Raw genomic sequence first — 25,945 nt, forward strand, 5'->3', positions numbered from 1 at the left:
GGTGATCCATATTATTAATAAACCTAGGACCCCCCCCTCCCCTTATTCTTTATTTCTTTTCTTTAGCATTTTAACTTTTTATTAAAAATTAGCCTTTCTAATGGTCCTTTCAAACTTTGCATACTTTCAAACCTTTATGTGTTGAAATCCCCTCTTATTTGAGCCTTATCTGCCTATATGCTAATTGCACCTCAATTCACAATAATTGTCTGGCCGAAAACCACACTAGTGGATTCTGAGGGGTGCCTAACACCTTCCTCTTAGAATAATTTCAAGCCCTTACCCTATCTCTGGTTATTCAAATCAAACTCTTTTGGTGTCCTAATGCACCCTAATCATTAGGTGGCGACTCTTCAATTGCAAACCCAGTTCCCAAAAGGAATAAGTTGTCCCTCCAAATGTCATAAACCCGATGTGTGATGCCTTTTCAGATGTGGAGGTGGTGATTTTGGAATTTGTATTCCCGACGATGATGGTGCGACGAAGGGATGGGAATAGTTTAAGGAGATGGGTGGGGTTTGTTTGAAACTTTTTTGTGGGACCCTTAAAATTTGGTGGGGTCGATGACATGGCAGCTGACATGGATTAAACTGAGGGGGTCAGCTGCCACAATGTCAAAATGTTAGGGTTAGGGGTGATTTTTAAAACTTGATTAACGATAGGGGCTAGATTGGACGAAAAGTATAACGGGTGGCAGAAGTAAACAATAAACAATAGTAGAGGAGCAATTTTGGACCTTTTCCCTAAAATAAATCACTTTTCTATTTTTAAGAGTTCATAATTTGAGGTGCAACTTTTTTTTACATTTTGTGATATTCACCTTGCAATTTCTTTGTACCTTAACGAGAGGGTTATGTGGTGAATTTATCTCTCCAAAAATTCACTTTTAAATTTTTCTTTAATAAAGGATGCTACATATATGATATATATCTACGAGATAGTAAGGATCTCCATCCGATCAATAGTAAGAGTCGATATCTTTATGTGTTGTTAATGTTCGTCCTGAAGAACGTTGAGAAATTTTCTTTCATCCCAGCGCATCAACTGATCCTTAAATAACTAATCCCTGACTAACAAATTCTCAGGTGAATGAAATGAAATCGAGCTCGTATGAGCTCCAATGGCAGAAGAAGAGAAACCTAGCTAAGAAAGAGGAAAATAAGAGAATAAGCTTCGAGAGCTCTGTGAAACATTATGGGAAAAATGAATTGAATATTCCAACTATACAAAATGTCCAAACACCTTACTTATACACGTGACTCACACACATGGCAGCTAGCAACAGCTGTCCACTAACTAATAACCATATTAACAAACTAGCAAACCTAGCTATGTGATTAAGCTAACTAACTAGTAAAGAAAAAGATAAATACACGTGTGTCAAAGTTTATAATCAGTCTCAATACCCCTCCCCCCCCCCCCCCAAGTTGGAAGGGGGGAATTCACTGCCAACTTGCTAAGTAGGTCTGAGTATTTGATTCTAGTAAGTGATTTTGTGAAGATGTCTATGAGCTGCTCATTGGTAGATACATGATTCAGTGCAGCTTGTTTCTAACAAAGTAGCAGTCAACTTCTATATGTTTTGTACGTTCATTGAATACTGATTTTTGGCTATTTGCAGGCAGCTTGGCTATCGCAAAATACTGGAATAGGCAGACCCAGGGGAACAATCAATTCTTCAAGGAGTCTAGCTAACCAGACTAGCTCACCCACAACTCGTCTAGCTGCTCTATACTATGCTTCAGCTGAAGATAGGAAATAGTGGATTGTTTCTTTGATTTCTAACTGATGGAACTGTTTCCTAGTAACACAATGTAGCCACTGATCGACTTTCTAGACTCAGGGCATGCTACTCAATCTGAGTCACAAAAGGCCCTAATTCCATAGTCCTTGCTATTGGAAAGAACTATGCCCAGACTTGGATCGCCTTTCAAATATCTCAAAACATAGTATGCAACTTTCAAATGAGCGTCCCTAGGTGACTGCATGTACTGGCTAAGATGTTGGACACTATAGGATATATCAAGCCTTGTATTTTTTAAGAAGTTCAACTTCCCTACCAACTTTCTGTAGTTAGAAGGGTCAGGGAATAGTGGACTCCCATATGCTTTTTGCTTTGTAGAAGGATCAAGGGGTGATGACAGGTTGGTATACTCAGTACACTCAAACTCTTTCAGCAGATCCATAGTGAACTTTATTTGGGATATTAGCACTCCATATTCCTTGTAAAGAACCTCCATTCCTAAGAAATAGTGTAACCTTCCCAAATTTTTTATTTTAAAAGTTTCATGCAAGAAATTCTTCAAGGAGTCAATCTCTTCCTGATGAGTCCCTGTTACAATGACTAGTAAGGATCCATTCCTTTTGTGAAACAATGAGTAATCCAACAGTGAGTGTGTGTATCCTTTAGAACATAATGTTGCAGTCAATTTCTCATACCACTGCCTACTTTCTTGCTTGAGTCCATATAGAGACTTATTCAACTTGCATACTAAGCCTGGCTTGTATACCACCAGGAGGTGTAAACTTCCTCATGTAGGTCTCCATGAAGGAAGGCATTGTTTACATCTAACTGAAATATCTGCCATCCCTTCTTTATTGCAGTTCCAATCAGTGCCCTCACAGTTGTCATCTTCACAACAGGTGAAATATCTCTGTATAATCTATCCCTGCTTGTTGAGTATATCCCTTCACCGCTAGTCTAGCTTTGAACCTCCCAACACTACCATCAGCCCTATATTTTATTTTATGTGCCCGCTTGCACCCTATTGCACTCTTACCAGCTGGGAGTGGTACCAAGCTACATGTATTATTAGCATTCGGTGCCTCAAATTCTTGATTCATGGCTAACTGCCATACAGGACTTACAGCTGCCTCCTTATATGAACCAGGCTCACATTCATGTGAAATATTTCTTACCAATTGCTGACTATTAGAATTTAACACATTAAGAGAGATATACTATGCATTAGGTACATAAGTTGCAAAAGAGATAGAAGAATTACTCTTACTGGCATTGGAGAAGTTAGTCAGTAGTGAAGGTTGATGTTGCAGAGCATGCATCTTTAGGAGAGAGTAGTTATAATCCTTTAGGTATGTAGGAACTTTTTGTGTTCTAGAAGGACTAATTTGTGTGGGGCCTAATTGGTGCTCTTGATGACATGTACTGTTTGAGCATCAATGTGAAGTGAAAGTTCTTGGTAATTATTATTAGGTGACAAGTGTTGATTATGGTTGGATTCTGTGATCTGTGTTTTGTTGGAGCTCGACTGTGGTGATAAATGCCTATGTGAAGGCTCAAGTGATACTGTATTATGATATTGGTCTGGTGAGTTTGAAACTACTTCTCTGGGAGGAAAGAAATCAGATGCCAAGTTTGTATTGACTTGAGGAAATGAAGAGAAAACCTTATTTGAATTGGAAAGCAAAGTAAAAGGAAAGACATCTTCATGGAACACTACATCTCTTGAAACATGGGTCCTTTTTGTGACTGGATTTAACACTTTATAACCCTTTATCCCAAATGGATACCCCATAAACACACGAGGCAAAGTTCTAGCCTCAAACTTGTCCTTGTGGGTCTTAAGTGTGGTAGGGAAACACAAGCAACCAAAACTTTTAAGATGTCAGTAGCAAGGCTTTTTCTTATAGAGCAGCTCAAGAGGACATTTGCCTTTGAGGGAAGAAGAAGGTAATCTTTTTACTATATAAGTGGAGGTAAGAATGCACTCTCCCCGATACTGTAAGGGTAGTTTTGATTGATACGACAATGCCCTTACTGTTTCCAGTAGATACTTATGATTTCTCTCCACCATCCCATTTTGTTGGGGTGTATATGGACAGGTTCTTTGGTGTACAACTCCCCAAGATTGAAAGAAAAAAGTAGTCTCTAGATTGGTGAACTCAGTCCCATTATTTGTTCTTATAGTATTGACAGAAGTGCTAAACTGATTTTTCACCATAGCAAAGAAGGATTTTTATGGTTTGTAAGGCATTGCTCTTACAACTCAATAAATGTATCCATGTACATATACTGTAATCATCTACAAAAGTGATAAAAATATTTGTATGTCATGAGCTGCAATGTGATATGTTCCCCATAAATCAACATGTAATATTTCAAAAACTTTGGTTGTGAGGGCGGTTCTTTCTGGAAAGGACAGTCTGCTTTGTCTAGCCATTGGGCATATGGGGCAAAAGACCTTGTGTAGGTGTTAATTTAGCTGGTATCTCATGGATTCCCTTCATTTTTGCAAAGGGCACATGTCCTAATCTATTGTGCCACAAAAGCTCAACTATGTTTTTATTAGATGTAGATGTGGAAGTGGAAACAGATTTAGATGCATTTGATACATAAATATTTTTTTCACTACTTAAGGATGAAGTATTAACAGTGGAGTGTTTATGAGGATCAACACCACTCTTATTACAAGCATGAGATGAAATAGGTAAACTAGATGCAACAGGGGGGAACAAGATGCAAATGAGGGTGCACATTATTCTTATCAGACATACTAGATGGAATTTGAGTAGAAGTTTGAGTGGAAGCTGCAACAGTCTTGCAGAGAGCTGAAATGTGATAGTATAGGCCATTAGGCAGTGTGACTAGAAAAGGGTAAACTAGGGTCTTAATATTGGTTAAAATGAATTTGTTATATGTCATATGATTTGTGGCCCCGGAATCAAGTATCCAAGAGTCAGCATTTAGCTTAAAAAATTCATATGAACGATTGCTAGAGTCAAGAGAAGTAGAACAAGCTAAAATACCTGCAAAGTTTACTGCTCCTGCCTTCATACCAGAATTGTCTTATGCACTTCCAGTCTAAAAATTTTCTAGGATGCTGATGAGTTGATTGTATTGTTCTTTGGTCAGGTTCTGGATCATTCGCCCCTCTTCTTGAGTCTGTAGCCTTTCCCTATCTCCTATACCAATATCCTTATCACTATAATCTCCAAACACATTTGCAACTACTCGTTTTCCTTTATTGAACTTGGAGTCTTGTGGATAACCATGAAGCTTGTAGCACCTATCCTTGGTGTGCCCTGGACTCTTGCAGTAATCACAAACTGATCGAGGTCTGTTTGTGGTGTAATTTCCCCTGAAACTATTGCTCCCAATGCCACTCGACTGGTTGTAGTTTGTGTAGGAATTCCCTCCAGGTCCATTTCCTTGTTGACCATAACTGGTTTTGAAGTTATTATTTCATGTCATGTTCACACTCAAGGCAGTGGAGCCAATCATCAATTGATTACTTGGCTTCATCTCTCTTTGTTTCTCCTCCTAGATGAGAATGGCAAATGCTTGTGCCAAGGAAGGCAAATGATTCATCATTAGGATGTTTACCCCCACAACAATGTACACCTCATTTAATCCCATTAGAAATTGAATTAACCTCCTGTCCTGCTCAGCTTTCTGCATATTTGCCTTGGCACCACATGTACACTAGCACTTGCATTTAGCGTGTGCATTTAAGGTGTTCAGTTCTTTCCATAACTTCTTCATCTTAGTGTAGTACCCTGTAATATCGAGTGTACCTTGACTCAAATCACTGATTTCTTTCTGCAATCGATATAGTTTTGCCCCATTGGTTTGATTATATCTGTCCTCCAACCCCTGCTAAAGTTCCTTGGCATCATTTGCATACTGCAGACTGTCTGCGAGATCCTTCGAGAGAGAATTCAAAATCCACGAGGTCACTACATTATCACATTGTTCCCATTGATCAAAAGTGGGATCCTTTGAGTCTAGTTTCCCACACTTCCCATATATGAAGCCTAATTTGTTCTTCACAGAAAGAGCCCTAAATACTCCTCGCTTCCATGACCTATACCCTGATCCATCAAAAGGCACTAGTACAACATGGGAACCTGCATTTCGGATGGATGCATGTAAAGCGGGTTGGTTGAATCGAGTAGCAGATTAGGAGAATCTGATGTGCTTCTTCAATTGCCATGATCCTAATCGATATGCATGCGCAAAGAACACTTAATCACCCGAGTTAACTATTTTCTTTTAACCATTTTGTCACCCCTACTTATACATGTGACTCACATAAATGACAGCTGGCAACAGCTGTCCACTAACTAATAACTATATTAACAAACTAACAAACCTAGCTATCTGATAAGCTAACTAACTAGTAAAGAAAAAGATAAATACACGTGTGCACAAAGTATATAATCAGTCTCAATATTGACTAATCCCAAAAGGCTAACAATAATTATCTATTATTTTTGCTCGAACTCTCAGCCTCTTGTCAAAAGCCAATGAATTTTAACATTGAAACAATCTTCATTCCTTACAAGAACAAATCGACAAACTTTATCAACAAGGATAATTCTGAAATAATAAAATGCTTCTTTATCTTTAATTAAAAGTTTCGAGTTTGAACCTTAGGTTTGAATTATTTTTGTTAAAGAGCATTTTATCCTAATGTAAAATTTTGCGAATCCCAATTTACTCGAGCTCTGTACAAATACTAATATTAAGTAGTAAATTACACAAAAGAAAAAGGTCAATAAACTTTTAGCACAAAAAGAATACTCCGTAACGAAAGATTTTTTCGTTACAAGACATATCTTTGTCTTGGAATAAACATAATAAGTCCCATACTACTCATTTTTGTGTAATGATTCACACTCCATACTGTAAAAATTAGTCAATTTCAGTCATTGATCCCCATTATTGCTAATATTGACATATCTCTAGAATGATACTGGAACTATTCAAATCTTTTTGGAGCAAAGTGAATAAATGGAGGAATTTCGATTATAGATTCCGCACTACTTTCCCACACCCGTATGCTTTAGAAATTGACGCTAGTCTCCCACTTAACACTTTTATTTCTTATGCCCCTAAATTTCACTATGCTCAATCTTGACATAATCATTCACACAATTATTTTCAGTTTCTTCTTCGATAATCATGGTGTCCGAGCAAGCTTATGCGCACATCGACTAATTTCATGAGGTATCGTTTACCTCTCATCAACACATATGCTGGATAACTATATTTACTAAGGCTTATACAGATGAAAATAAATCACCTAGTATCTTTGCCTCTCTTGAATTTTTTCCATTTTTTCATTCATTTTTCTTGTCTTATTTTTCGTGCAATCACATTTGCTTGTTTCTTCTTCAACATAAGTAAAGACAAAGATGGAAGAAATCAAGATTAGTGTACATCGAAGGGACGAGTTTACAATTTGTCTCTATTGTTAGATCTGATTTTAATGATAAAAATAATATATATGTTCTTTGTATAGGAGCTTATGGAAAGCATTCAAGAATGAAGGAATCAACCAGAGAGGATCAAGGAAAGCTTCCAAGATTGAAGGAATCAACGATAGTGTTCAATACTGACGGAATAAATTAAGGCTAGACTGAATGAATGAATCAATCAAGACTATCGAAGATCTTGCAAGATAATCAATCAAGTACGCTAAATCTGGATGGACCAAGATTCAAGGAAGGATATCCGATGCTATTAAGTCACGTATAAGAGAAGTCACTAAAGCCATCTAGCCAAGACAAAGTCGTTGCTGAATAGCCTTATTCTTGAAAAGAATCTATCTCTTTCTAAGGATCAAATCTCTTGGGTTGGCAAATCTCTTCAAAAATCAAGCCTCTCTCAAAGTATTTAATCTCGTCTTTGTACATTAGCAAAATATACTTTGATCAAACCAAATACCCTCTCTTTGTTCTACCGCAAACAAACATTGTAGCTCTACTAGATCTGATGTGTAACAAGTTAGAGAAGAAAGAGAGAACTACACTGGTGAGGCATTGTATAAAAAAGAAACAAGTGATGTAAGAACTGAGCGATCAGTGTAGATCACACCATTTACTGTGTACTCGAGAAACTTATTCACTGAAAGAGAACTCCCTTGCAACCCAATGGTACTGGACTAGGATTACAAAGAGAGGGTATTTGGTTTGATCAAATTATATTTTGCTAATGTACAAAGACGGGATTAAATACTTTGAGAGAGGTTTGATTTCTGAAGAGATTTGCCAACCCAAGAGATTTGATCCTTAGAAAGAGATAAATTCTTTCCAAGAATAAGGTTATTCAGCAATGGCTTTGTCTTGGCGAGATGGCTTTAATGATTCCCTTATACGTGAATTGATAGCGCCGGATATCCTTCCTTGAATCTTGGTCCTTCCAGATTTAGCATACATGATTGATTATATTGCAAGATCTTCGATATTCTTGATTGATTGATTCCTTCAGTCTAGCCTTAATTTATTCCGTCAGTATTGAACACTAGCGTTGATTCCATCAATCTAGGAAGCTTTCCTTAATCCTCTCTGATTGATTCCTTCATTCTTGAATGCTTTCCATAAGCTCTTATACAAAGAACAAATATATTATTTTCATCATTAAAATCAGATCTAACAATCTCCCCCCTTTTGATGATGACAAAAATATATATATGCATAAACATCAATTGACTTCCCACTCTCCCTCAATGAGAGCAGTTGACTTTCTTTGGCAGCAGCTCTTATAGTCGACTTCTTTTGCAGGATATCTATGACTCCCCCTCAAGAGGTGCCGTGAGCTGCGACATGCACTTTCCCTTCAGTCGACTTATCCTTGTATGTACCTACACAAATACATATATCCTTTCTCCCCCTTTTGACATCAGCAAATAGGGAATAATAAAACAGACTTCATACTAAAATAGGATTTATAGCATGATACGCTTACAAAGTTATAGTAAAACAAAAGAAAAAGAATCATCCACCGACTGATTATCCAGTCCAAAAAAGCACAACAAAAATATTGTCTTAAACTTCCATATTAACGATGCAAAAAATAGGTAAGAGTATTGCAAATCGCCTCCTTCAGTCGATCAAAGCTGGCATTGGCTGAAACACTCATTCCATCAAGCCTGTCATGAACCTCCTTGAATGCCTTGACAACATTTTCCCTTACTCTAAGAACTGCAACTCTTATCTTGGAAACATCAGACCATGTTTCTTTGGAGATAGCATGAATGTTATCAACAGTGCACCGAGTGGCAGTGAGAAGATCTTTGATTGTAGATAGCTGATTGTCAATGGCACTAAGCTTTTCAGGAAGGTCGGGATCACTGTGGCTAGGATGGGAAGCAGAAGGTTTGAGTTTAGAATCGGTTTGAGCAAGCTTGACTTCTCCTTCTTGTTTCTTAATCCATGAGCCCTTTACACACATATACCCCATACTCGCAATTGGAATTGTAAGATTTTGAAACATAGATGAAGGGATATTCAGAGATGGAAATATTATGAGCTTCCAGAATGTGAGTGACGGCCATGCCATAGGGTAGACTAGTGGGATCATCAGCACTTTCGATCATAATATTGATGACCCAGGAGGACAGTTTGATTTTGAGTTTTGTCATAAGGCAATAGACCAGAAAGGTGTCTCTTTGAGAGAGGTGGAAAAGAGCCAGTATGAGGGAGCAGAGTGGTTGCAATAATGTGGTCCAGAATACGAGTTTCGAAACTAACATCACTAGGGCCTAATTGGTTTGGGAGAGACTCAAATGGATACTTAGCAATACACCTTTTAGCTTGATCAAAAGAAATTTCAAAAACATCGGGTGAGGAATTTTTGAAGAGCATGGGAAAACCAGAACACTTACACTGAAAGATTGAATCAAACATGGCACAATCAAGGACAATACGCTTTCCTAACACTAAGGACTCCAACTTATCAGACTTACTAGAGCGAAGATTGGCATAGAACATTCTTACTAGGGGTTCAAAGACCTTAGGCGGAGGAACATAAAAGAACTTTGACCACCCTTGATAAACGAAATAATTTTTTACCTTACAATTTAGGGTTTCCATGTCATCAAGGTCAACTACCCTCACATGAGCAATATGCTTGTCTTTCAGTGCGATGAAGAAGTCCTTATTTGGGGAATCCCAGAAATTTAGGTCTGACTCTAAGGAACTAGAAAGATCTATTTTTGACTTCTTTAGAGTGAGGGAAATAGTGGGTTCTTCCATAGGACGTTTTCCCAGAGCTTTTTCTCCTAAGGTATGCGAATGATCCAACAAATCAGCCTGAGAAAAAGGCAAAACCTTTAGAATGATCAGACCCTAGGTCTACTTGTTCTGGGGGCTGAGAAGGGGTTTTTGCTTTGGAGCGAGTGCTTTCCCTGGTGGAGGCAGAGGGATTTTTGGGGTGTTTGGCCATTAAAGAGTTTTTGGTTGGAGAGAGCTTTTGAGAAGGGTTTCTAGGCGATGGAGACGATGGAGATTGAAAAGAAGTTTCAGCATTAAAAGGAGGGTTTCGGACCGTTGAGTACAGAAAAAGAAAGGGTGTCAATGAATCAGATGTGATGATTGGTTTTCCTTCTTTGAACGCTGCAACCTATGTGAGAAGAGAGGGAAATCGGAGACGCAATTAATGATTAAGAAAAGAAATAAAACATTAGGCATACAAAACAAAATCAATAGCACACAGGTCCTAATATTAACGATTAATGCAAATAATGCCAAGTAATTCTCTTAGAGAGCAAAATCTTTCTTCTAGTAATGGTTTGGTAAAAATATCCGCTAATTGATCAGTAGTTCCAACAAAAGATAGTTCTATGTTTCCTTTAAGAACATGATCTCTAATAAAATGATGCTTGATGTCTATATGCTTTGCCCTAGAATGATGCACGGGATTTTTAGAGAGACATATAGAACTAGAATTATCGCAGAAAATTGGTATAGGCTTAAAGAATAAATCATAGTCACCCAGTTGATGAGACATCCATAGTAATTGTGTACAACATTGTCCAATAGCAATGTATTCAGCCTCAGTCGTGGATAATGCAACTGATCCTTATTTTTTACTATTTCAAGATATCAATGATTTGCCAAGTAATTGACATGTTCCACTTGTGCTTTTTCTGTCTTCCTTATCGCCCGCAATATCAGCATCTGAAAAGCCTTCTAATTCAAACATGTTAGAACGAGGATACCATAATCCATGAGAGACAATTCCAATAAGATATCGAATAATTCTTTTTAGTGTAGTTAGATGAGATTCCTTAGGAGCTGACTGAAACCTGGCACATTTACAGACACTAAATATAATATCCGGTCGACTAGCAGTTAAATAAAGAAGTGAGCTAATCATTCCACGATACTTAGTTTCATCAACAGAACTTCCTTGTTCGTCCTTGTCGAGACTTGTTGAAGAACTCATTAGTGTGCCAATAGCTTTGGCATTGCTCATACCGAATTTTTGGATCAACTCCTTTGTATATTTGGTATGACATATGAACGTTCCTTCTTCAGATTGTTGGATTTGAAGTCCAAGGAAGAAAGTTAGTTCTCCCATCATACTCATTTCGAAATCACTTTGCATAAGATTTAAAAATTCCTTGCACATAAGAGGATTAGCACCAATAAAGATAATATCATCAACATAAATTTGAATAATGAGGTTACTTTCTGATGATATTTTAATAAATAGAGTAGTGTCTACTTTACCTCTTGTAAATCTATGATCAACAAGAAATGAACCGAGTCTTTCGTACCATGCCCGTGGAGCTTGTTTCAGTCCGTACAGCGTTTTGGTTAGCTTATATACATGATAGGTAAACTTTGAATCTACAAACCCAGGAGGTTGTTTCATGTACACGTCCTCTTCAATGAAACCATTTAGAAAGGTGCTTTTAACATCCATCTGGAATAACCTGAATCTCTTAAAGGATGCGTATGCCAGAAGAATTCGTATAGATTCCAGTCGAGCTACTGGGGCAAAGGTTTCGTCATAGTCGACTCCTTCTTATTTTGAATACCCTTGAGAAACTAACCTAGCTTTGTTTCTTACAACTTTTCCATCCTCATTCAGTTTATTTCTGAAGACCCACTTCGTTCAAATTACAGGAATACTTTCAGGTTTGGGTATCAGTTTTCATACTTGATTTTTGTCGAATTGATCTAGTTCTTCCTGCATTGCTTGCACCCAGCTTGAGTCTTTCAGAGCTTCCTCTATTTTCTTTGGCTCAATCTGAGATATTAGTGCTATGTTTGCTTTCTTCTTGAGAGCTCCCCTGGTTTTCATTCCCTCGTTCAGATCTCCTGATGAACTTTTGAGGATATTCAGGTTCACTTCTCCATTCATTTGGACGAACTATATGAGTAGTTGACTCCTTTGAAGGTTCTTGTGGATTGTTGCTGGTTTTATTAGTTGACTCTATCACAACATCAGATCCATTAGTCGACCCTTGAGATTTGCTTGTCTCCTGAATTTCTTGAGCTTGATCTTCATCACCTGCAATAGTTCCTTTCTCGATCTACTGTTCAATGAATAACCCAGAAAAATACCTTCATCACTTCTTGGATCGAATTTTCTAAAATTGTCCTTACCATTGTTGTGAATGAAACACTTACTTCCAGACGGATGAAAGTAACTAATATTAGGACGTTTAACTTTCCACAGTTCATAAGGTGTTTTCTTCAAAATAGGCCTTATGAGACATCGGTCGAGAATATGACATGTTGTACTTACCCCTTCTGCCCAGAAGTGATTTGGCAGTGAATGTTCTAGTATCATAGTTCTTGCCATACCTTGCAAGGTTCTATTTTTCCTTTCAACGACTCCATTTTGTTGAGGTGATCTTGGTGCAGAGAAGTTGTGAGTATATTCTTGATCATTACAGAAGTCTTCAAATGCTCTGCTTTCAAATTCTCCTCCATGATCACTTTGGATTGTTGTAATCAGATACCCTTTTTCTCTTTCAACCTTCTTACAGAAAATCTCAAAAATTTTCAACGCTTCATCTTTATGAGATAGGAAAATCACCCAAGTAAAACGTGAGTAATCATCAACAATAACAAAAGCATATTGTTTTCCTCCTTTACTAGCAGTTCTAGTAGTCCCGAATAAATCCATATGAAGTAATTGCAAAGGTTTAGAGGTAGATACAATATCCTTATTTTTAAAAGAGTTTTTGGTTTATTTTCCAATTTGACAAGCATCACATATATGATTTCTAGAAAAATTTAGTTTGGGTAAGCCAATAACTAACGCATGCTTAGAAAGTTTTTCTATCAAATGCATGCTTGCATGACCAAGTTTCTTATGCCATAACCAAGGATCATCAGATATGGATGTTAAACAAATATGACCATCTATATTTTCAAATCCATCAAGAATATAAATATTTCCATACCTTATACCTGGAAGAATTATTTTGCCTGTCTCATCTTCAATAGCACAACCTATTTTCTTGAATTTTACCTCATACCCCGAGTCGCATAATTGAATTATACTCAGAAGGTTGTAGTTAAGTCCATCAACAAGATAAACCTCAGTGATATCACAATTGTTATTGAAAGGGACTGTCTCGGTACCGACTATTTTTCCTTTTGAATCATCGCCAAACTTAACACTTCCTCCATCTATTTTTGTAATTTCCTTAAACAGGTTTTTATCACCTGTCATGTGACTCGAACACGTACTATCTAAGTACCATTTTCCTTTGTGACTCGTCCTGTGGTGTTCCTGCAAGACATAGTGATTACTTTCTTTTAGGTACCCAAGCTTGCTTGGGTCCTGGTTGGTTAGTATTACTTGACTCAGAATTATTTTTGGGTTTCCAAATTCATCCTGAAAAATTTAATTTGCAAAATCTACAAGAGGAATATCTATGTCCACTTTTGTTACAGTAATGACACGTAACTCCTGATCTATTTTTGGATCTTTCATTAGTGTTAGTACTAGTGGACTTTTTTCTGGCTGGTCCTTCTCCAGTTGACTTGTAAGTCGCCTGGGTTGACCTGACAAAACTGTGACTGGTGGATTTGCGCATGCCATTGAGTTGCATTTGCAATTCCTCAAACTCTTCTTGAATTACTTCTTTTTCGATTTCACATACTTTATACTTGAGTTTCCAGTCTTTTACTTCTTTGTTGAGTCTCTTTAGTTCATTCATCATTTTTTGAGACTCTTTCAAAGTAAGATCAAGAATATCCTACAATTCATTACATCTTTCACAGTTATAAGATCTTACCTCGCTCGTTTCACCTCGTGCCATGAAATAGTTCTCATTGTTACATTTGCATTCATCGCCTGAGGTGTCCTCATCTGTCCAGCATCCTGAAAGTTTGTTCATGTCGTTTTCCAGAATTGTCATGAAGCAATGATTTGCTATTTCTTCATGTTCTGAACTATATCTTCATCACTCCAGCTTCCAAATGATTTGTTCTTGTTGAAGTCTCTGGATATTTCTCTTTTTAGATTTGGACACTCAACTTGAACATGTCCAAATCTTCCGCTCTCATATCATTTTCCATCATTTTTGTCGTTCATTATATTGTCTGGATCGCCTAGGTGGCATCCTTCATCTTCTCGCATTCCTGAATCTTCTCATTAAACCATCCATGTTTCTTGATACCATGGAAATTTCTTCTTGAAGAGCTTCAGGATCACCATCGATATCATTTTCTGCCATTTTAGTTGTGGCCTTGAATGCAACTGTTTTCTTCTTTTCTTCTTGATTGTTTTCTTGAGATGTGTTTTCTCGAAAGCTATGAGTTCTCCTCGAAGTTCATCGTATGATAACTTATTCAGATCCTGTGATTCAAGTGTGACCACTTTGGTCTACCAAGTAGTGGGTAGACTTCTAAGAATCTTCCTAACTTGATCACACTTGAGTATGGTTTGCCAAAAGCTTTTAGATCACTAATGATTTTGCTGAATCTGGCAAACATCTCTTCAATAGATTCTCCTTCTTTCATCTGAAAGTGTTCATAGTCATGAACAAACATGTTGATATGTGTTTCCTTTACTTTGCTGGTTCCTTCGTATGTAATATAGTTTATCCCACATCTCTTTGGATGTATCACAACTGGAGATTTTCTCATACTCTTCACCACTTATCGCATTGTAGAGAAAATTTCTTGCCTTGTTGTTGACTTGTACAACTGCCATTTAGTCATTTGTATATGAATCTATATCTTCAGGACCAGCAAGTGGTTGAGCGGCAGCCGGTAGAGGATAGTTACCCTTTTTGATGACTTTCTAGACTTTAACATCATAAGCCTTTGCGTATATTTTCATACGCACTTTACAGTGAGAGAAATGTTGTCCATTAAAGTATGGTGGCCTCACTTGCGAAGTTCCTTCTTGGAAAAGTACTCCTATAATAACTTGATTTGCCATGATTTTCTCACAAGCTGTTAAGCAAAAGAAAAAATGTGAGCCTTGCTCTGATACTAATAGAAAGTAAGGGGGGGAGGGATTGTTTATTTTTATCTATGTTACGTGTTATCTTTGATGTCTTTGTAGAGAAATTGTTTTCGCAACTCACGTATTATATCATATATGTTACTAACCACCAAAGGTCATGGTACACTTCCACCCTTAATTAAAGGCCGAAAATTAGAAATATAATCATATTTGACAATGAGAACTTGGACCTGTATGGGTCAAAATATGTCTTTAAAATATTACGCCAAGTTAATACTAAGGGAAGAGTTCCTAAGTCGTCGTTTTGTCGAGGTGACTCGAGAAGCAGCAAAGTCTGTGGTCGAAGAGTCAACAAGAGCCGTAGTCAACAAGGCCCGTAGTCGAGGTTTCAACAAAGGACGAGGTCGAGGTCGAGTACGTTTGACAGAGCTATAACGACTAGTTTTCAAGATAGGATATTAAAGAGAATATTCTCTGCACTTGTACTATTAGGGTTTCTTAGAGGCATGTCCCATATAAATAGAAAAAGAGACAAGGACGAGGGCATGTGATATTCATTTGTAAAGAACATGCTTTGACTAAAGATTCGTCTCTCTCTTGCTAAGATACAAACACCACCTTTTCAATAAGATTCTTGTCCATTCTTGTGAGGAGGAATATCCACCTATTCCATCATTTATTGGGTGAATCTCCTATTTACTTAAATGTCATTTATTGCTATGCATTATTATTGAATGCTATATTATTGCTCTTGATTTCTAGAATATTTATTACATATTATTGCCATGGTCCGACCAGACCCGCACGACATTTAGTGCTTTTCTACAACCCTATCTAAGGATATTATTGTTAGCTAAGATTAACCATTCTTCATATAAATTTAATTATTTGAACAAGATCTATATTTCTTAGTCAAACAGGCCCCATCCCGGATTCCAAACACACAAAAAAAATGTTTAAGTGTATTTTGCACCAATAATCGTCCTAAAAAATTTGAAACAATTATTCTAAAATATGAAAATATTTGGACTAATAGTAGTTGAAAGAAAAAGAAGAAAAGTAGGCCAAAATTTAGCCTAGCCGCAATCACGAACTTGTGTATACATAACGTACGGAGAAGTCTCATTTCTCCCTTATTGGCCTTACTCCAACAAAGAAGATAGAAGGAAAAAAATGTATATATAAAAAAAAGGTTAAAAAAAAAAACCCACAACCAAGATATTTTTGCATTTCTGCCTTCCGATCGAAACACTACTTTTTTGCTTCTCAAACTTAGCTGTTTCTTCTCTCTTTCTTCATTCATTGTAAGTCAATTCTTGTCCCTCTTTTCTGTGTGTGTTTTAACATTTTATTGTGTGTTTAGGGCTTTTTTGTTTGTTTATTGTGTTTTATTCTCAATTCCTGATATGGGTTTGTGTTGAAAATTTTGTGGTTTTAACTGATTGTTGAAATGGTTATTTGTTTTTTATTTTTTTATGTTTTTATCTCAATTTTGTCAAGTGGGGTTTTATTAATTTGCCTCTTTGATTATGATTTATTGGTGCTTTTACATTTATATCTGTGTAGTTAACTCAATATTGAAATGGGTGCTTTTTTTTCTTTTCTTTTTGGTGTTTCTTTTACTGAAATGTTGAAATGAGTGTTGTTCTTATCATGTATGTATGGTCATTTAAGTCAGTCTTGAAATGGGGTTGGTTTTTGTTGTATTTTTATCTCAATCTTATGTTGGGATGTGATCATTTGGCTATAATTTGTTAATTTTTGATAATGGTGGTGTCTTAGCTTAGTTAGTGCATCTCGCTATTCCACCAAGACCTACTACCTCTCACCAGCACAGATACCGCATAACTTAGCCAAGGCTTAGGTAGGAAGAATGATTTAGCTATGATTTTTTTAGTTTTCCTTTTTTTCCTGTTTGGGTATTTGGGAGGAAGATTTTTTGTTGCATTTTCTTTGTTTTTCATTTGGGTTGGATGGCATATTCTTGATACGATGTTGATTGTTGCATGCTGTGCAACATGGTGTTTATTTGATAGATCATGTTTGGATTTCCAGAATACGTGCTTATTTAAGTGGATTTTTGGATGTGTCTAACTGATTTTTTGGGTTGTGGAATTTGCAGGCTGACGTGGGATTTGGAGAATTTGATTTGATGATGACGAAAGTAGCTGGGTTTTAACTTGAATATTGGTGCTAGGAAGGATAAATAGCTTGGATTTTGTAATATTAGCTGAATTTTTGTTTTGGATATCGTTTTTGTTTTTCGTTTGGCAACTTGACGAAAGATAAATATTGTGTGATTTTTGGGTGACTGATTATGGCAATGTCGTGGGCTGATTCTGTTTCTGCAGCCGAGAATCCGGCTGGTGCTGCATCCAAGTCAGCATATGTTCCACCACATCTAAGAAACAGACCGTCGATAGAACCTCCTGCACAGGCTTCGTATGCTGGTGCTGCTGCATTAGGTAATGACCACAGTGGTTATGGTGTCCCAAATGTGGTTGGGAGTCGTTGGAGTGGTCAAAGGACTGAAAACCGATCTGGTTATGTTGGTGGAGGAGGACGTGGTGGTGGTTGGAATGGGGGACGTGGTGGTTGGGATCGTGGGAGGGAGCGTGAGGTTAACCCCTTTACGGAGGAAGATAGTGAACCCTTTAGTGAACAAGAGAGCTCTGGGATCAATTTCGATGCATATGAGGATATTCCAGTGGAAACTAGCGGGGATAATGTGCCCCCTCCTGTGAATACTTTCGCAGATATTGATTTAGGTGAAGCTGTCAACGAAAATATTAGGAGGTGCAAGTATGTTAAGCCGACCCCTGTGCAACGACATGCTATACCTATTTCACTTGCGGGGAGGGATTTGATGGCTTGTGCTCAAACTGGTTCTGGAAAAACTGCTGCTTTCTGCTTTCCCATTATAAGTGGAATCATGAGGGGCCACTTTCCTAGACCTCCACGTCCACGTGTGGCATTTCCTCTAGCTCTTATTCTCTCCCCAACGAGGGAGCTCTCATGCCAAGTAAGTTTTTCTGGTTTTTGGTCTATTTAGTCGAAGAAGAGAGGGAAAAACGAAGTTGCTCTCCGTACATTGATATATGGTTTGTTTTGCAAAATCTGCAGATTCATGATGAAGCTAAAAAATTTTCATATCAAACTGGCGTCAGGGTGGTTGTTGCCTATGGTGGTGCTCCTATAAACCAACAGGTCCTATATTTTCACTTCTTTGCTTGGTACTTCAGTTTTAATTTCTTATATTTGCTGGAACTTATTGGTTCTTTTTGGATTTGTATTATTAGTTGCCGGGTTTTCTTCCATATGCAACGCTAGTTTCTGTTGTATTATTTGAGTGATTAATTAGAATTGCACAAGTATACTGTGATATGATATCTGTGTTTAGGTTGCTGCATTTACTTTGTCGCTTACTAGAGCTTTCAGTTTACTGTTGATGCTGCACTTTCTGGAGTGTATATTCCTGTGGTACAATCTCTTGCAAAGTTATTGTCCCTGGCATGCATAAATATTGGACAAAACCACTACGAATATGATTTTTCTGAGGTTTTAATATTTGCATTCCTTGTGCTACCAGAGGGATTCATGTTCTGAGGTAGGTTGTTGGTCAAGTTCAAACTGGAACTTGCCTACACTTTCACTTTTTATAACCTTCTTTCTTTAGTGAGTACATTTTTCTTAAACAATGCAGACCTTGAGAGACTTTCCGAGTCTCAAAAAGAAATTATACATGTGAAATTGGCATTCATTTCACTGAACTTTGACGCACATGAAGAGGTTGTTTGTACCTGTCTAGTTTATATTGCTAATGCAATGGTGGCAATAATTGAAAACTTTGTAGAGATTTTGAATATGCATTGATTAATTGTTGCAAAGTTTCATACGTGCATTTAATGAGACTTTTGAGTAATTTGTGAAATAGAGTCTGATGCTAGATCCTCATTTCATGGTGGAAATATAGAGAGCTTTCCTTTTCTACGCTTTGGAGGCACTCTTTTGCACTCTTATTATATGATAACCTTGAAGCTTGAGAGATTGATTTGTACGTGTTTTCTGCTTTGGTACATAGGTCGACTGCATTGCTATCGAGTCTTAAAATTTGTCCTCACTGACAATAAGAGATATCTTAAATCATTGAAAGCTGATAAGTTTCTAATAGTTGATTTCGTGCTCTGACACTGTTAATAGCTTCGAGAATTAGAGAGAGGTGTGCATATTCTTGTGGCAACCCCTGGGCGGTTAGTTGATTTACTTGAGAGAGCAAGAGTCTCGTTGCAGATGATAAGGTATTTGGCTCTAGACGAGGCAGATCGAATGCTTGATATGGGTTTTGAACCTCAAATAAGGAAAATAGTGCAACAGATGGACATGCCTCCGCCAGGTGTGCGACAGACCATGCTGTTCAGTGCCACTTTCCCAAAAGAGATTCAGGTCATTTTTCTACATGGACAGACTCTTTTCTGATCCACTATTTTTGTTTCTTTGATATCAATTTACTTTAAAGCTCCCTTATCCTGTGGACTTTGCTGCGTCAGACTGCAAACTGGTTATCACAATTTGTGGCTACCATCGGAAGTTGTAACAATTTTCTTGAGCTGCTTGCTGTTCTACAGTTGAATGGAGCTTCTCTTTTTCTCTACCTTTATGCCTATGTGTTACTCTATGAGAGCATAGGGAGAGTTCCTTGGTAATGATTGTCGCAAAATTAATACACTTAAACTTTATCTGAATGCAGAGACTAGCCTCGGATTTTCTATCCAGTTATATCTTTTTGGCTGTGGGAAGGGTCGGCTCTAGCACAGATTTGATCGTCCAAAGAGTTGAATATGTTCAAGAGACTGACAAGAGAAGTCACTTGATGGATCTTCTTCATGCACAGAGGGAAAATGGTGTTCATGGCAAGGTAGCTTTCATCTATTTATTTCAGTTTTACTTAATTATCCAAGGTTACGAGGTAGGTGTATCATAAATATATTGCTCACATCTATAACTGGGGGGGGGGGGGGGGAGTATGTTTCCGTGTTCAATTCTTGGTCATGGATTTCAAGAGCAATGGCAGCTTGCAAGGCCTTGCTAGTGTCCAGGTGAAATCAGCATAATTCTTTGCGAAATTTATCAGGATGAAAGAATTCCAGGTTTTGGAACTTATATGATATTGGTTGGCTCCGTATCCTGAAAATTCTTAGAATCTCTAAATATCAGCAGCTGGAGGTAGAAAAATTTAGGTATTAAAGGAAGAGGCAACCAAGGTTGATAGTCTTCCTAAATTGTCGATTTGCATCAGTTGCTGTGTTTCTGGTGTAGCCTGTGATGTCAATCAAAATGTTCAACTTTTGGAGAGTGAAACAAATACATCCATACGATTTTATAGAAACGGTTGCTGTACCCATATTTTTCACTTTATATTTTCTTCTTAGTAATCATCCAATTTCAAACTTCTCAACTTATTTATTGCTCATTGCTTCTCTCAAATTTTCAGCAAGCTCTTACCCTTGTATTTGTGGAGACTAAGAAGGGAGCCGATTCACTGGAGCATTGGCTTTGTATGAATGGTTTCCCCGCTACTGCTATTCATGGCGATAGAACTCAGCAGGTACGCTTGCTTATTCCTAGTGCACTTCTTGTTGACGGATTTCATGACACATAAGCTATAATGTAGTCTGTTTTATTCTCTCTGAGTGTTTTTTCTTGATGATTTCTTGCCTCTCTTCCTGCTCTTATTAAATTCTCGTAATCCATTTTGGTTGTCTTGTATAATTGTTCTCTTCTCAGTTTCAATTAGAAATCGAGGAACTTTTGTTAATAGGCATGCCATGTGGAACCATGAATTAGCATTTGAACTGGAGGATTTATTTAATTTTCTAAGGTCAACAAGGATTACATGCTTCAATATAGCTTATTAATATGGAATCTCAATCTTCTTGTACTTTACTATGTTTGGTTGCTTCTCCTGCTTCTAAATAACTTCATTTACATCGGCTGCGTTATGATAGCTGGATTGTGCATATGCTCCAGTTCTAAAACTAACAACAACAACAACAACAAAAACCCAGTTTGATCCCATAAATGGGGTCTGGGGAGGGTAGTGTGTACGTAGACCTTACCCCTACCTCATAGAGATAGAGAGGTTGTTTCCGAAAGACCCTCGGCTTCTAAATCCAATATCCAAAAAAACAAAAATTTAAAAAAAAAATAGGGATTTTGAATTTTCTTTTTTCTTCCTCTTAATTTCTTCAGTAATCTCATTTGTCCATAAATGAAAGAAGTTGATGAAGAAGTTGCTTCCTTCGTAGAAATAAAATAAGATTGGAAGTAGTGCTTCTCAAGTTCTATAGGATGTTGCTTTGGATTGGTACATCTGCTCGTGTTTAACTACAAAAAAAACTTAAAGTTTAAAAGTGATAAGAAGAACGCTTCTGGTTAGATAAGCACCGCCGTGTTTCTTATGTGCTATTATACTAAGAAAGCTTGTCCAATTAAGTTTAAGCTTAGATATGGCTATGCTGTATGAGATGGCATTCTATAGGTTCCCTGTGGAAGGTAAAATTTGTCCTTGGCGTTGTGACATTGAGTGTTGAATTGTCCATAATCTTTCTGCTTTAGTAGATTCCTGATTAGATAGATCATAGACGAGTTTCAGAATGCAAAATTCGACTGGTTAAATTAGCTATCCTTGTTGTAATCACAGTGTTTTAGTTCTCATGGTTCTCTCATCTTGGCACTTTTTTACCTTATTCCTTGTTGTAGCTTATGTCGGAGAATTTTTTTCCTCTTTTTTAAATCCTTGACCCGTCGGTGTGCTTCTTTGGCAGGAAAGAGAATATGCCTTGAGATCCTTCAAAACTGGTCACACACCAATTATGGTTGCAACAGATGTGGCAGCACGTGGTCTCGATATCCCCCACGTTGCACATGTTGTCAACTTTGACCTGCCAAATGACATTGATGACTATGTGCACCGTATTGGAAGAACAGGTCGAGCAGGAAAATCGGGTTTAGCTACTGCCTTCTTCAATGAGAACAATTCTTCATTGGCGAGATCACTATCTGACTTGATGACAGAAGCAAACCAAGAAGTACCTGCCTGGCTCTCTCGCTTTGCTGCTCGATCTAACTATGGAGGCAAAAATCGTCGTGGTGGAGGTCGTTTTGGTGGTCGTGATTTTCGAAGAGATTCTTCTTACAATCGAGGTGCTGCAGACTATTATGGTGGTGCCAATATGAGCAGTGGCTATGCATCTGGCGGGTATTCATCACATGGAGCAGCAGGTGTGACTAGTGCATGGGACTAACCGGACTCATTTTGCCCCGTTAGCAAATTCAGATTTAGTTCTAAGTTTACACTAGCAAACTACTCACTTTAGAGCTTACTCTTGTTTTGCTCACAGCTCACTTTGTTACTTCTCTTCCTGTACTCGAGTTTTCACTTCTGTGGTGTAACGGCTCTAGTGGATGTGTAAATCTTGGCAGGCGGTGGCGAATAATTACTAACCGATTAGGAATTTTTTGCCTCATTTAACTTCTCCCTTTTGTTTTTCACTTTGCTTTAACATTCTGTAGCTGATGGATGGTTGAAAAAAAGTAGGTCATGGTAGGGGGAGTTTATGTTTCTGCCAGAAATTTGGTTTATGCTTCTCTTTGGAGTATTCTTTAATCAACCCAATTTTGTTGGTTGTAGATATCTTCTGCAGAGCCCTTTCAGTCAAAGTTTGGAACTGAAGTTATGTTCAACTTTAAACAATATTGTAATATCCTAAAGTCAGTACCAGATTTACTATTGTATAGACCTTAGAGTAAGTTCTTGGAAAAGTTTTTGCTGTTTAATACTTTCATTTCTCTTTCATGATTGGTAATGGTTTTGTTGGTTGTGGTTTGAGTTAGTAGAGTTGTCTGTGTCTTTATCTAATGGATTATTTTACAAGCTTCTTTTAGGAAGATTTCTTTTTTGTTAACATTGGTGTCGGGGTATCTTGTGCGCACCTCGACTATGCCACTGGATGTTACCTCTCACTGGTGTCTTGTGTGCACCTCGACTATGCCACTGGATGTTACCTCTCACCGGTATACGTACCGGATAATTTTGTCCATCAAAACTAGGCAGATGGTAATGGTTTGTTGGTGTGGGGTTTGAGCTTGTAGAGTCATCTGTGTCTTTATCTGTTTGATGACTTAACAAACTTGTGTTTGGAAGTTGTTGGTCCTTTACCTGTTGTTACTGATTGAACCCTTTCTAATTAGTGGTTTAGTTGCCAAGGAAATCTGAAATTTTAGTTTGTGAATTAACTCCATTACTACAACAACAACAACCAGTATATCCTACAAGTGTGGTTTGGGGAGAACGCAGACCTTATCCCTACCTTGAAGATAGAGAGGTTGTTTCCGGTAGACTCCCGGCTCAAGACGATGAAAAGAGACAATAGAACAGTAACAACAACAACGACCAGAAAGATAGTACCAACAACCTAAGAATCAAAAAGATAAATGGAAAAAGCAATATTTGTGAATTAACTCCATTATTACAACAACAACCCAGTATAATCCAACAAGTGTGGTCTAGGAAGAGTAGTGTGTACACAGATCTTATACCAACCCGGAGGGTAGAGAGGCTGTTTCCGATAGACCCTCGGCTCAAGACGATGAAAAGAGACAATAGAACAGTAACAACAACTGCTAGAAAGATAGTACTAGCAACCTAAGAACCAGAAAAATAAATGGAAAAAGCAATATTTGTGAATTAACTTCATTGTATTTGCAAAACAAAGTAATTTTTTTTGTAACTCCACAAAATATTGATTCAAAGAGAAAAAGTTCATTTAAAAGAAAATGAGAAAAGGAAAAATGTTTTTCTTTATTCTTTCATCTTCACTGTTCTCTAATTAGATTGAGAAGTATGAAATAAAGGACATAAAGGAAAATATTCCTATAAATGACATCATTTTAGTAAATAAGGTTATAGATAAATTCCACTAGCTATTGGATTAGTTGAAACACTTGCCATCTTATGAAAGTTTTTTTGTTTTGTTTTATAATTTGTCTTCTCTAAAACCCTTTTCATTAGGTGAGAGGAGTTTGAGAGATGCACTTGTTTGGTTTATTTACAACTTCCTTTGTATGTTGGGACGATTTTTTTTTTTATTTTTTTTTTATTTTTTTTGCGCGCGCAAACAGTGAAATAACAACTACGGCCCAGTAAAATTTTATAAGTGGGGTTTGCGGAGGGTAATGTGTACACAGACCTTACCCCTATCCCGATGGGGTAGAGAGGCTGTTTCCGAAAGACCCTCGGCTCAAGAAGACGGAAAAAACGAGAAGAGAAGGGACAATATATTAGCACCGCCAAACAAAAACCAAAGAAATAATAACTTCATCAAGCACAAAGAGTGAAAATGCTTCCGAAAGACCCTCGGCTCAAGAAGACGGAAAAAACGTGAAGAGAAGGGACAATATATCAGTACCATCAAACAGAAACCAAGAAATAATAGCATCATCAAGCACAAAGAGTGAAAATGTTTCCGAAAGACCCTTGGCTCAAGAAGACGGAAAAAATGAGAAGAGAAGGGACAATATATCAGTACCATCAAACAGAAACCAAAGAAATAATAACAACATCAAGTACAAAGAGTGAAAATCTTCTAAAAATTGACTTATCCAATTTGTACCTCACAATAAATAGTGATTGAAATTATTATTATTTTTCTTCTTCTTATTATTATTATGGTAATTTTGTGGTATGTGATGTGTGCAGATGGAATTATTTGACATTTCGAAATCAGACAAAATGGCAAGTAGTTGTTTGGTGTGGACAATTGTGGTTTGCCTAAACTCGTTTCTAGACTTAGTAATAACAGTAGTAGTATTAATTGATTATTTTTTCTTTTTATAAATTGTCACACATCAAGCAATAAAATAAAAATAATTTTAGTTGCTTATCATTTTTCGAGTTGTCTTCACATACATGTAATTCACTAACGTGAAGGGTTGAAAAAAATTAATTCGAGTGATATTCTTTTTATGTCATGCCAAGAAGATTACGATAACATTATTTATCTTTTTTCACATTTTTTAATTAAAAAATTGTATTTCTCATCTACCCTGCTTTATAGAGTTTCCAAACTACTCCACTATTTTTTCACATGTTAAATTTATTATGGTTTTAACCAAAAAAAAAAAAAAATTATTATGGTAAATAAGTTTTTCAAATTTATGTACAGATTTATCAAATAGTTAAATTCAAGTGTAGTGATCTTTATTTAAAAATATGGAATAATATTCAACTTGATTATGATTTGAGAGTAAAGTTTATATTCCCTCCATTTTAATTTATGTGAACCTATTTCCTTTTTAATCCGTACCAAAAAGAATGACCTCTTTCTATTTTTAGAAACAATTTAACTTTATACAATGATTTATAGCCACAAAAAATATATGTGTTTCATTTTACACCACAAGTTCAAAAGTTTTTTTAAAAAAAAAAACTCCGTGCCAAGTCAAATAGGTTCACATAAATTGAAACGGAGAGAGTATTGACACGCTTATGTAAAAAATATAGCTATGGATTAGTATGGAATAATTGTCATGTTATAATTACGGTAATGTAGCTTAATTTATGTAAAAAGTACGGGAAAAAGGTGTTTATAATGAATAATAGTAATGTAATATAATTACTAACTTTCAAGTAATTATTAGAGTATTAGTATTTTTAGTTTAATTATAACTAACATATGATGAAAGGTAGAAAAAGGGGGGGGG

General features: G+C 36.9%; 3 protein-coding genes across 3 annotated transcripts; 1 reads left to right on the top strand and 2 right to left on the bottom strand.

The window, feature by feature from the left end:
* Nucleotides 1-1,853: 1,853 nt before the first annotated feature.
* LOC109242231 (uncharacterized mitochondrial protein AtMg00810-like) lies at nucleotides 1,854-2,240 on the bottom strand. Its single transcript, XM_019409085.1, has one exon. It carries the CDS (start codon nucleotides 2,238-2,240, stop codon nucleotides 1,854-1,856), a length of 387 nt encoding a protein of 128 aa, XP_019264630.1.
* Nucleotides 2,241-10,840: 8,600 nt separating this feature from the next.
* On the bottom strand, nucleotides 10,841-11,221 carry LOC109242232 (uncharacterized mitochondrial protein AtMg00240-like). The gene has a single exon (XM_019409086.1). The coding sequence runs from the start codon at nucleotides 11,219-11,221 to the stop codon at nucleotides 10,841-10,843; it is 381 nt and encodes a 126-aa protein (XP_019264631.1).
* Nucleotides 11,222-16,260: 5,039 nt separating this feature from the next.
* On the top strand, nucleotides 16,261-23,072 carry LOC109242238 (DEAD-box ATP-dependent RNA helicase 11-like). Its single transcript, XM_019409092.1, has 7 exons — nucleotides 16,261-16,488; nucleotides 17,307-18,206; nucleotides 18,308-18,391; nucleotides 19,385-19,627; nucleotides 19,932-20,099; nucleotides 20,676-20,789; nucleotides 22,009-23,072. The coding sequence occupies exons 2-7, from the start codon at nucleotides 17,502-17,504 to the stop codon at nucleotides 22,486-22,488; spliced, it is 1,794 nt and encodes a 597-aa protein (XP_019264637.1). The 5' UTR covers nucleotides 16,261-16,488; nucleotides 17,307-17,501; the 3' UTR covers nucleotides 22,489-23,072.
* Nucleotides 23,073-25,945: the final 2,873 nt, after the last annotated feature.

The sequence above is a fragment of the Nicotiana attenuata genome, unplaced genomic scaffold (assembly GCF_001879085.1).
Source record: "Nicotiana attenuata strain UT unplaced genomic scaffold, NIATTr2, whole genome shotgun sequence".
Classification (NCBI taxonomy): domain Eukaryota; kingdom Viridiplantae; phylum Streptophyta; class Magnoliopsida; order Solanales; family Solanaceae; genus Nicotiana; species Nicotiana attenuata.